General features: G+C 44.6%; 1 protein-coding gene and 1 long non-coding RNA gene across 3 annotated transcripts in view; one reads left to right on the top strand and one right to left on the bottom strand.

Moving 5' to 3' along the window:
• BMP2K (BMP2 inducible kinase) overlaps positions 1–2,021 on the bottom strand; it is a 46,989-nt gene extending 44,968 nt beyond the window's left edge. The window contains exon 1 of one of the 2 annotated variants that reach the window (XM_017837956.1): positions 1,638–2,021. In XM_017837956.1, coding sequence (XP_017693445.1) covers positions 1,638–1,788 — 151 coding nt within the window. In that variant the 5' untranslated portion in view covers positions 1,789–2,021. The remainder of the gene's footprint in view (positions 1–1,637) is intronic. The other variant, XM_017837959.1, reaches the window with a different exon arrangement.
• A 195-nt stretch (positions 2,022–2,216) lies between these two features.
• Positions 2,217–3,261, top strand: LOC108508845. The gene is made up of 3 exons (XR_001878535.1): positions 2,217–2,379; positions 2,922–3,000; positions 3,145–3,261. It is a non-coding gene; the product is annotated as an uncharacterized LOC108508845 (long non-coding RNA).
• Positions 3,262–12,324: the final 9,063 nt, after the last annotated feature.

Here is a 12,324-nt window from a genome sequence, read left to right as displayed (position 1 = left end):
AAGGGATTGATTGTCAACAAGTAATTCCAAATGAAAAGGTACTTTTTGATCCATAAACTGTTGTGGTCAGTTAGGAGCACCCAAGTGGACACACCCTGTTAAAGCCCAGCTGCTCCCTGACAATCAGGGAGCTGCCAATCAGCCCCCCCACTCCCTCATGTCCCTGTGACCCCAACCACGCAGTTACCCCACCTGTTACTTCCCTCTAGGCCTCTTTGGGTCCTCTCTGCTGAACAGCTCTAGTGTTGGCTTGGGGACTTTCCCCAAGATGCAGCAGGCTTACACCGCCCTGACTCTTATCAGTTTTTGTCCCAAGCATCCATATGCAACTTTTATTTCAGACTCAAAAGTAAGGAAGATAATTTGCATGACACTCAAATTTTAAACTGACTCCAAGCCCTTAAGGACTATCCATTTGTTTCTGCCAGCTACAGAAAAAAAAGTGATCTGTAGTGACTCTTAAAACAGTACAATATGAGAAAACATTTTAATAATATGCTAAACTGAATCAAGCACTGTGCAATTTCTCTCCTTTTCACTACATATATGGGGTTTGTGTTATCTCCTGAATTTGTCCATGAGCCTATTGTCATTACTTTTTTTAAAAAGTCTCTATCCTGCCACCAGCCCTGCTGAGAAATTCCAGTCTGTCAGATCACAATGACTTGGAAGTAGCTCTCAGCAAGGACCACTCATGCTTTAGGTCACCAGCTATGCTGGTGGATAAACCATGACATCATCTTCATACCTCAATTACAAAATATTGCATTCAAAATACTCCAAATCTGCTATTCTACAATAACCTTTTCAAGATAGCAATGAAAATACAAGTGCTTACTATATGTTCTTATTTTAAACAGTAATATTATCTGCATGCAGTTGTTAAAACCATCTCTTAAGATCTCCATCAAGAAATGCACATATGCAATCAAAGTTCACAAGTACATTTACACATAAACCAGTCTGAGCGACACACATAAAAGTGACAGAGGTGAATTATTTTTACCCACAACATCCAAAGCATGTGTTGTAACTACGAACTATACAGGTCTAACCCTGAGCTCAGTGACCTGGGAAGGGAATTTATGCATTTTATCCATCACACGGGTTACCAGCTGTGGGAAATGAAGACCACACTGTTTCCCCCCCACACACACAGAGGGCAAAACACAAGTACGGCTGATTTGCTGGTGACCCACTCCAGCTTCTAGCAAAGTCGTACAACTAACAAAGTGTAGACAATCCTACGACTGTACTAACTCACAGGACCCTTCCCGAAGTCCCAGAGGAGGTCGGACGACACGAAGTGCATGTTCACCACAAGAAGCACAAGTCGAGCACCCCGCAGCAAGGGGAAGCTCTCCAGCGCAAGCTGCCAGCACCGCACCGCCACTCGTGACCCTGACAGCAACCAGCTGCCCTACACCAAGGAAGGCCATGCCTTTTATTTTTGCTGTGTTTTTTGTCTGGGTTTTTTTTTTCTCCTCATATTAGCTGGCAGAAACCTGACACAGGCGCTGGTGACACCTCACCCCGCCTCACTCACCCAGGGCAGCGTGCCGGGGAACTCCGAGCGCCCTAAGGAGCCCCCGGCCGAAACAGCACCCCCCAAGCCCCCCGCACCGGCCCGTCCTCACCTTCGGCCAGCGGCTCCTCGGGGGTCACCTGGTACCGCCCCACCGCCAGCGCCCTGCCCAGGGCCACGCCGCTGCCGGAGCCGCCGCACGCCGTCCCGCCGCCGCCGCCGCCGCTCCCCTCGGACTTGGGCATGCGGGAAAACTTCTTCATGGCGAGCGGGGCCCCAGCAAGAGCCGGGGAAGAGCCTGAGGCAAGGAGGCGGCGAGGGGGCTGCCCCGCTTCACATGCCGGCCGCGGCCCCCGCTTCTCCTCACCCGGCGCCGGCTCCTGAGGGGAGGAGGAGGAAGGAGGAAGGCGAGGAGGAAGGAGGAGGAGGAAGGAGGAAGACGGAGCAGCCGCAGCCCCGCCGGCCGGGGCGGCTGAGGGGACGGCGCGCGCTGTGCCGGGAGCGGCCGCCCCGCCGGCGCGCGGCCGCAGAGCGCAAGCGCGGGGCCGCCCCCGCCCCTCGCAGATGAGCCCGCGCGGCCGGAAGTGCGGCCGGGCCGGCACGTGCGGCGGGAGCGAGGCGCGGCGCGAGACCGCCCCCCCCGCCCCTCAGGGCCCCCCCGCGGCGCGTTCCCGCCCCCGGGGCGCCGCGCGCTCCCTGAGGGGACAGGCGGGAGGCGCTGAGGGGACGCGCCCGGCCGGGCTCTCACAGCCCGCGGAGACCCTCGGCGCCGCTCCTCGGGCCTCACCGACACAGCCCGGAGCGGGACCTGCCCTCGGGAGGGAGTCTGCCAGGAGCAATATGGAGACGGCTTGGTGAGGATCGCGGTGGTAAAAATGGCTCTCCACGCCCCGGGCTGTGGAGGCTCCGGGGTCTGTGGCATGCTTCCAGAAGGGGACTTCCAGGGAGGTCGTGGAGTCTCCCTCTCTGGAGACTTTCCAAACCCCCCTGGAGGTGCTGATGTGCCACCTTCTCTGGGTGACCCTGCTTTGGCAGGGGGGTTGGACTGGATGCTGTCCAAAAGTCTTTTCCAACCCTAACAATTCTGGGTTTCTACGAAATAACTGTGAAAAGCGTTGATGACAAGTATGAATTCCAGTGGCGGGTCTTCGCGAATATGCTATGCAGAAGTTTGAAGGGAACTGGCAGAAAAGAGGTAAAAGGATGGATCTGGACAGGAAACCATCAATGAAATGCAAAATGCTTGTTTTCCCACTGTGAAATGTACTGACCATGTACAGTTTCCCTATTAACATTGACAAAGCAGACTTGGGAATTTACTAACACAAGCTTGTTTACCCAGTGAAATCCTCAGGAAAATAAGAATTGTACTTACAAAACCATTTCTGAACCACAGGAAGTGCTGTGTCCCGCGGTCCCTCGCTGAAATTTGATTGGAAAGGCTGGAGCCACAGCAGCTGGGGAGCCACAGAGAGGTATGTCATTGACAGTGTGCTGCTCCACGGGCAGCCTGGCTGGTTAGGGCAGTACTTGTCACAGTTCCGTAGAGACAACACCAGAAAAACACCCTGCACTTACAAATCACTTATCTCAAGTTTCCCCTTCAAATCCACATTCAGACTGAAGCCGGACATCATCCAAAAATGGCGAGAGATGACAGGCATTGAAAAGGTAGCTTCATTCCAAGCCTGTTCTCCTTGTGAGTCCCTCCTGTCTAAATAAAGCTGTGGTACTTGTGTGTTGTTTTTTTTCTCCTTACCGAATGCAAGCATACAGTAAAAACAAAACTGATGTGGGACACTGTCAGTCTCTCATATGAATAAATGGAGCTGCATTTTTGGCAGTTACAGTGGGAATTTAACTACAAGGCCTTTCCCACAGAACACCTAGGTTTTGGAGGGATATCAGTTACAGCCATCAGTTCAGTAAAAACTCTGGAGAAGTCAGAAGTGTAAATCTTCGGGATGATGTGCCGGTAACCAAATTAGTTTCGAGTTAATCATATTGCCACACTCTTAGTGGGTAAGGAAATGACTGTTTATTGAAGTGACAACTTGTCGCACATCGAAAGCACCGATAAGCTGTTTGCAATAGCAGTCCCCTTTTTGTAGTCATTGCCATCCTTTCAGTAACAACAGATCAATTTTTCAGCAGCATACAGAGACTAATTCACAGTTTTCCTTGGGAGAGAAAGGTGTTTTGAGTGCAGATGAAAGGGACAGAGTTCTGTGAGAGGGATGGCATGAGCAGCAATGTTTTGTTAATGAGGGCATTCCTACAGTGAGATATGCCTATGCTCCTCAGATATTTAATGATATCTTAGAGAAAAAAAATGCAGCTAGGCTATAGGCACAGAAGTTTAGTGCCACTGAGTAGCACAATTTTGCTGGTCCTCAGTAAAAATAATGTATTTGCTAAAAGCCACTGTGAATTTGAGAGCAGGACTGGCTTTTAGGTTACCCTGGTGAGTTTTTATTTGGCTTTGGGGTCCCCATCCCCACCCACGTGTTTTTATTCTTTTTAAAGTAAGAGATTATATTATCACTGGACTTATTTATAGGCCAGACAAAATGAGCCCTCTTGTTATACTGGGATTAACGCTGCTAATCTCTGTTGTGGCATCCTGGAGGATGCAGAGGTCAGCTCCTGGGCAGAGCTGGCAAAGCAGTGTGTCAGCGCTGTGAGCGGGCACTGGCTGCAGGGCTGGCTCCTCTCCTGCCAGGGATTGCCAGGAGCCGTGTTCCACAGCCCATTCCACCTCAAACCTCGCACCAAATGGTCTTTTCCTCTGGGACACCACTGCGTTGTGAGGAGGTTTCGTGTTATGGATTCCCTTTTATTTAAGTATAGGTCAAGGAAGTTCAGTGATAGAGACAATTTTGACAGCTCACTTTAAAAATACGGGCCTGGCCCTCTAAGCAGGTAGCAGGGGTAATTTTGGATGTGTATATGGGTTCTCTGACTTTAATTCCTCACCTGAGCAGAACAACGCTTTGACATTTCTAGAAGCTAAGTTAATTTCCAAAAAGGAAGAGTTGTGAGATTTCTTTCAGCGAAGGTATGAAACCCAAAGTAAACTTTGTTCTTCCTTTTTGAAATGAAAACTCTCCTTTGGTTCAGGCAGAGCAGGGATGCCTCGGTCTCCTGTCTCCTGCATCTGGAATGTGCGTGGTAAAAGATCAGAAAGGTCTTTGCACTGCTTGAAAAACAATCAGGAAACAAATTTCAGTACCCTGAAAGCACCCACAGGCACAGTTATTTTCAGGTTTATGTGAAACAGTAGATCATCTGAAGAAAAATGCAGTGGCAACAGAAGATCAGAGAGATGAATCCTCAGGTAAGGAGAGATCAGCTGCAAAAGGTAGAGGAAGTGGGGGATCGTAATGCAGAGGCTGCACTGAAGCCGGGATATCAGTGATCATTCGGGGGAGTGGGGGATGATGGTCTGTATGGTGTTTTGCTTCTTAAACCTTCAGCTTGATGAGTCGTGAAATCACAGGAGATACTGAGCTTTCATTATTAAAAAAATAAAAATAAAAGAGCAATTAAGGTCAGCTTCTGCTTTTTATGACGGTGGAGTCAACACTGAACTTCCACTGCATGAAAACAGGAGAGACAACAAAAAAGTCCCAGCCATGTGCTGTGTATGTCTCCACCACAATACTGGAACGTTTGGCTTCTTCATTCCTTTTATTGCCTGGGGTCTAAAATAGCGACACGTTTTTCCTTTTCTAACAGTTGTGTAATGGCAGAGCTATATGGTGTGTAAATGATTCCACTTACTGTCTCTATTCAGCACGTAACATACATCTTGAAGCTCCTGTCCCAGTTAGTGTCACAAAAGCAGGCCCAGAGGGGTTTTTAGTGCAGCAGCGGCTGTACTCTCAGTGTCCAGAGTGTTAGAGTGATTGCTGGTGTCACAGGGTGTATCGGTGACTTTATTTCCCCACATACAAAATTAATGTAGGGATTAGCTACTCCATTGCAAAATACACTGAAGATTTATGGAGGAAAGCTCTAGCTGAGAACACTGCTCAAAAAATGAAACACCAGATATTTCACATGTGCTTGGAGTTGGAAACGTGATGGTTTAATCCTCTTTAAACTGCTGAATAGTTCAAATGCCTGTACCTTGATTACTGTTTCTCAAGCAATTCTTTCCTTACATCTCTCCCTACTCATAACTCTTTCCTCTACACAATACATAAATTGGTTTTAAATCAATCCCATGAGAATAAAACAACTTCCTGCAAAAAAGTTAAAAATCCCTTACAGAAAGTAGCTATTAAGGCAAAATAGAAGCAGAGAACTTCCTTTGTGTGGGTGTTGTTTTGGAAATGTCTCTTGGTGCTTCTGGATAAACTCTTTCCCTTCTAATTACCCAAGTTGAGACAAAAGGAAAAAAATCTACTCTTACAGAAATATGTTATTGATGTATTAAAAATTTTAAAGAAATTGGTAATAGAGTCTCTCAAGGTCCCTCAAGTTCAGGAATTACTGCAGTAAATTTTTGTCATTTGGGTACGTGAGGGTTATTTTCTATTTTGTAATAATTTAGTCAGTGTGAACAAAGCACTGCCAGAGACTGGGTTTGCCCAATAAGCTCTTTTAATTTTCCCCTCTTATCGCTTCATTGTTGCATGTTTATTTTGCTTCTGGTCCCATGAGAGCCGTGAGAAACATCACTTTACACACTGAAGTAGGCTATACAGTCCTCCGATCTCAGAAAATACTGTGTCTTAGTTTTGTACTGCTGACCCTGATGGAGTCTGTTTTAGGCACGGTTACTGAAACCACACTAAATGTTTATGATGAGCTAAAAGCTAAGAAAACCCCAGGAGACAACTGGTTTGGGTTTGGGTTTGCATTTTTTCTAGGATGAAGTCATATCCCAGCTCCACATCTCAGAGGCAGGAGTAGTAATGAAAGGCTTTTTTGCTTTGCTTACTTATACATACAAAGTAGCAGAATGTTGGTATGTTGTGAACCCTGTTGGCATGGAAAATATGTTGACGTGGGGGGAATAAAAAACAAAAAGACTGAAGTCACTGGAGCAGAGGGATGGCACAAATCAGGCAGAAAGCAAGTGCATCCTCTGGAGGCTCCCCTGGCTCGCAGGGTCTGAGCAGCGCTGGATGCTTAGCGTTGACCTTGGGAACACAGACAAGTTTTCATTCCTTTCAGTTTCTATCAGCTAATTCTAATCGGGGAGGAAACTAAGGGAGCTGTGGAAAGTAACTAAGTTGCTGATTTGTGAAGTTGAAATGGAAACAGAGGAGCCAGCTGGACAAAATAGTCAAGGTGCAAATAGCTGACATCAGCTTTGATGACACCCAGCGCAGCTCTCATTGACACTGAGGTCAAGAGTCTTTTATTGCAACACGAGGTTCGGTCACTTGTACCACAGCCAGCGTTGAGACCAAACAAAATACAAATTCCTTGTTGAGATGACAACCCTTGGCCGCTTCAAAACAGTAAGGCAAAGTGGGGAAAACGCAAAGCAGCTGTGTTTGTAAGAGTCCTTGGTGAAAATCTGAGAGGAAGGAATAGGAAAGAGGGGGTAACAGGCTCAGCATTGTTCACATCTGACCTGGTAAATTTCTTTACATTTATATTAATCTGTTTCCTTTCTGGAACAGAACAGTCTCCTGTGTTTGTGCTGATGACCAGGTCTCTGGCTTTGTTTGATAGGGTAACATGTTCCTGCTTGCTTTATAAGAGCAGTCTTAGATCTGTATTGGGCCTCCTGCAGTTGAACCTCTTCCCTGCCTTCCATTGTCCAGGTTCCTGGTTATTCCCAGCTTACCAGGAGTCCAGTTGATTTCATTCTCTCTTAGAAACAAAGCCTGATCTCACCCTTTCTTTAACAACTAACTTCTGCGGTCCTAAAAATATCTAAGGATTTTCTTTTACAGAAATGAAATGTGCCCTGTGCAGCCTTTCGAAGGATGGCCACCATCCCAACTTATGTAATGAATAAGTCTTAGAAAGTTGCTCTCTTCCTTGAAAAAGTTACACACGTGACTAAAACACGTGGCCTTTCTCAGCAACTCTTAAACCTCAATACACTGTTTATAAAGGGCCTGCTGATAGTACACAGAGATCTGGCTGGCTGGTTGGTGTTCCCACTCCTGAAAGCTAAACTTTGTTAAAAGAACACTAAAATGCCCAAATTCCAGCACCAATACTACTTGCTGCTTCTACAACTGCTATTGAGATTAAAAGGACAAAAGATGAAGGTCAAGCACAAGTGCACAGCCTGTATAATATCCTAATTTCAGCAGCATACAAATTAGACTGTAGCATCCTTTGTTCAAGTACCTATGAGAGGTAAATACAGTACTTTATAGTGAAAAAAAAAATCCAAGCATCACCAAAACCCCCCTGAGGCATTGGTACATGCCTGAATTACTTGTGAATTAGCAGTAAAAAATTTTGGAAAAGCCACGGCCATTGAGGTTTGAGAAATAATTTTATTTCAAATCTTTTTTTTTTTTTACCCTATTTGCAGAGATAGGTTTTACTGTTAAGAGTTGTTCTATAAAATGAGCAATGGCCTTTTTTCTCCCCATGTATTTTTTGAGTCTTAGAGAACTGCAAAAATATCCCTGGTCATTAGTGCTTATGCTAAAAATACTTACTGCTTTATATAGTCTTATAAGCTTCAAGGGAGGGGAAAAAAAATCCCTGGAACTGAGAGCTTGGGAAGAAAGAATGTCTTTTGGGTCACAAGTGAACAGTCCTTGTGCTGCTGCCCATTAAACCGCTGGAATGGTTCAACTACACTGACTACAGATGTCACTGCTGGCAGACTCCTACCTTTAAAGGCTCACCTATAAATACAGATCTGTTGTTTGTACATTGCTTGATTTTGCAGACAGGTTATTTCCACTCACGAGCTGTTAGCTGAAAGTATATTTCAAATGCTGTGGAGCCATGAACTCTAGTTTTTCTTTGGTTTGGTTAGAAGAATCACTAAGACTTCAGTGAGTTGTTTAGCCGGTGGCATTTGCATCCAGGCTAAGGAGAGGGAAAGATTTTGCCTGCCACCAGCGTAGTTGAAGATACATGCCACAACAGTGGGAAAGACAGGGAAAAGGGAATTGCTGCAAGTTTATGCCAGATCTAAGTAGGAACAGGAATATTGTAATACTTGTTCATGATTTTGCAGTAGCCTTTCCTGAAATAGGCTGTCCATTATTCCACGATGCAAAAAGGTAAAGGCAGAGCTATTACGTGTCCTAATGACTGTCATCTCATGCTCTGCAGCCCAAGTGCATGTTTAACAGGATAGAGGAGTCTTTGGCACGAGATGGGAGTAACTTTCTGTCCTGGCTAACAGAGACGATTATTGGAGGAAGAACTGTGTTGGAGCTGTGTTAATTTCCTGCGACACAAAGGGTGTTAAGTTCGAGAAGCTGTTCACCGTTTCTCAGTGTTTACTACTAGGAAGAATATTTTGTCTTTATTTATGGGAGAGAAAATTTAAACTAGACAGTGGGAAACCCTTTCCTATATTTAGGGTAAGGAATCAGTAGTAGAAAACCCATTAAACACAGTACCCCTATCAAAGAGGTTGTGGAAGCTTTAAACTTTTCAGTGTTTTGTTTGATTCGTTTTAAAGTCTAAACGGACAAGATTATAGTTGAATTAGTAGGTACATGTAGAGGAGCTGAGCATGTTCACGGAACTCAGTGTTTTTATGCATTGAGGACAAGGAAACACCAACTTAGTGCTACTTAATGTGACATGCAGCAGAGGTGTTAAGAATCAATGGCTCCAGCCCGCAGTGTGCTGGCTGCTTAATTTCCTCTTGTGTTCGCCCATGCTTAGTTGTAGTGGGCTTTCAAATGTTGACTGCACTGGGGGAATCATTCCAATTTTTATTGCAAAGTCAATGAAGTGCTGTAGGTTAGCTTACAGAACACATGAAAACTGCATTCAGTGATAGAAGGAAAAACTGCTCATGTGGCAGAAGGGCTTGCATAGGACCATAAATCAGGATTTGTGACAGTGTGTGTTCGGAAGAAGGGACTGTGAGCTAAACCCAGCAAAAGTGTAAAATGTTTTTCAAGTTCACTTTTTAAGTTGGCTAGGAAATTGAAAGATGATTGAAACAATCTGACAAGCTTTCAAGACATACATTCTTTTCAGAGCATGCATTGGCTTTCCAATGCCAATAAAATTGTGTAATCAGTTTTAAGAAAAATCCTTTCTGCATTTTTTCCCTTGTTTTTTTTCTCGGTTCACAGTTGCAGTAACAATTCTTCTGCGGGTTCCTGGCCCATCATTTCCTTCTAGCCCTTGATTAGTCTCTAGGAAATGCCTACACCTAGTCATTACTGTTTAAACAAAGTGTCACAAATAATAGTAATGCTTTTAGTCTTTACAAAGGGTGATGAATTCGGACTTGCAGTGTCCTTGAGAGGAGATGAGTAAAAACAATCCAAGGAGAGCCATGAACCAAACTTGGGCACTGCCCATGTAAACACTGTTCTGACAAGAGCAGAAAGAACCAAAAAGGCATAGAACTTGAGAACTTGAGAACGTTTGAGAACTTGAGTCTGCAACCACCAGAGCCTGGCCCTCCATCATTCATGAGTGATTCCTGCTCCCCTCTAGGCCTCCCAACACCATCAGAGGGGCATCAATACAGAGGGGAGATTAGGAGAGAAATTATGGAGGCCTGGGACAGCTGATTGTCCTGTGGGAGCAAGGGGAAGCTCTTGACTTGTGCTTGCTCTGTCCCTCTGATGCTAGGTACAGCCCAGGTGTTCACTGTGCCAGCCCAGGTTTGGCAGCAGTGTCTGGCAGTGATGGAAATGTGTTACATGTCAGCTGATACCTCAGACATTTGCCACTGCCTGGAGTGATTGGATTCTGGGGCCTCATGTTCACTCCAGCGTAGCAGGACCAGTTCAGATGTGAGCTTAATTAAATCACTGCGGTGTGCACACCGCTCAAGCAGTTTCTGAACTGATTTAATTAAATCAATCAAGGCAGAGTCTGTATTCAAACTCTTGCTCAAGTACTTCATCTGTGATCAAAGAGATCATTTCTCCCTCTTCCCTGGGAGCCCTGGGTATATGCAAAGTGTAGCAGGGCATTTATGTTTATTTGTTGCTATCTTGCCCTTTTTCAAACTCGAACGTTTAGAAAATCTGCCAAGTGCCATCTCCAAACCTAAGGCAGCCTTATCCATAGCTACTGTCTGTTAGCATTGCTGTATGATACTGCAGGAAGAGCCTGTGCGAGGAAATTTAGTAAAGATTGGACTGGGCAGTGTTGATAAGGCCATGACCCCAATATTGGTATATAAAACAAAGAATAAGATTAAATTATTTATTTAGTATGCTCTGTATTTGTATTCAAAAAATAAGGTAGCTAATTAAATCCGAAAGCAGACAGTTTAAACTGCTTCTGGAAAAGGATATAACTATACAACAGCAGATAGACGTGAATATACACAGAAACAATGTTATGTACATATATAACAGTGGGCTAACCTGTAGAACTCTTTGCCACTAAGGTTATGGAGATTAATACCTCAGGTACATGCAAAGGAGCCATCTATTTTGATGACAAGAAGACTCACAATTACCTCAAGCAGCTTGATTAATTATTCAGTCATTAATGTGCACTATTAACTTTAGTGCTTCATTCCAGGTGATAGAAAAAGTGTTTCCATTACTTCTATATCTATTGTTTACTTTCTCCTTTTTAGCATCTGGTATGGTTCACTTTCAAAGTCTGGATGAGTCCCAAACTAATGCTTCATATAGCAATATATCCTAATATCACCGTATAAATATCCCGATTTACCTAAATAGCTCATCTGTCTGCAGAACACATATCTGCCTGTGCTGGACTTTTTAAACAGTGTTCAGATGTAAACATTTTTTTTAAAAAATAGTCCATTTATTTGAAAGCAAAATCTGTTGGGTGGATTTATCTTCTCTCAAGGGAAATGGTGTTTTCTTAGCTTTCTCATGTTTGATACAGTTTGCAAAATGAGAAAAATTGTCGCAGTTGTGCTTCATTTAGTTTGAATTCATTGATTCAGTAAGTGTCATTTCCAGAAGCATTTTCAAGCCCCACTGTCATTATGAAGCCAGACAGTTTTCAGTTAATAACTCTGGAGTTATCTGGAAATAAAAAACCTTGGCTGTGACCTAGGAAAGCAGAGCCTTCCTGCATTTCCTCCAGCTTGTCTCTGTCACCAAGGGGTGCTTACTGACAGTCGCATCTAGGCTTAAATATATCCTTTTCCAATATATATGCAGCATGGAATATATAATTCCTTAGATAAGGTACCAAAATCTCTAGCTGGGCTTCTGCCAGCCTTAACTGCTTCTGAGAAGATTCTGATTCCATATGTGAACACTGTGCTTTATACATGAAATGCTTTAGGACCTGGAGAATGCAGAGCCTGAACGGTCTGAGCGTAGGCTTGCTACTGAAGGCACCCGTGTCTGCCACATTACCAGGCACTTCTTTAAACAGCGGTGTGGCTAAAGGCACAGCTTCATGCTATGACTTCTGAGGGATCTACAAAGGTGGGATCCGGGCCTTCATTCTCGGAGAACCCGTTTATGAAGCCTAAATGGCTGAACTGAGATGTTTCCTACGTTTTAGATGTTCATACAGAGATTTGCAAGTTGCCTCTTTTTGCAGAGGGGAAGAAGGAAATTCTTTCTTTCAGTGCTATGTAACTCTTGCATAATGGAAAATTAGGTGTGAGGGGCTAAGTTGCCATTTGTGCAATGATACTAACTGAGCTCTTTGAGAAAGGGGAGAAC

Source organism: Lepidothrix coronata, unplaced genomic scaffold (genome assembly GCF_001604755.1).
Source record: "Lepidothrix coronata isolate B3197 unplaced genomic scaffold, Lepidothrix_coronata-1.0 Scaffold318, whole genome shotgun sequence".
Taxonomy (NCBI): Eukaryota; Metazoa; Chordata; class Aves; order Passeriformes; family Pipridae; genus Lepidothrix; species Lepidothrix coronata.
Note: the sequence above shows the minus strand (reverse complement) of the source record. Positions and strands in the feature narration are given on the sequence as shown.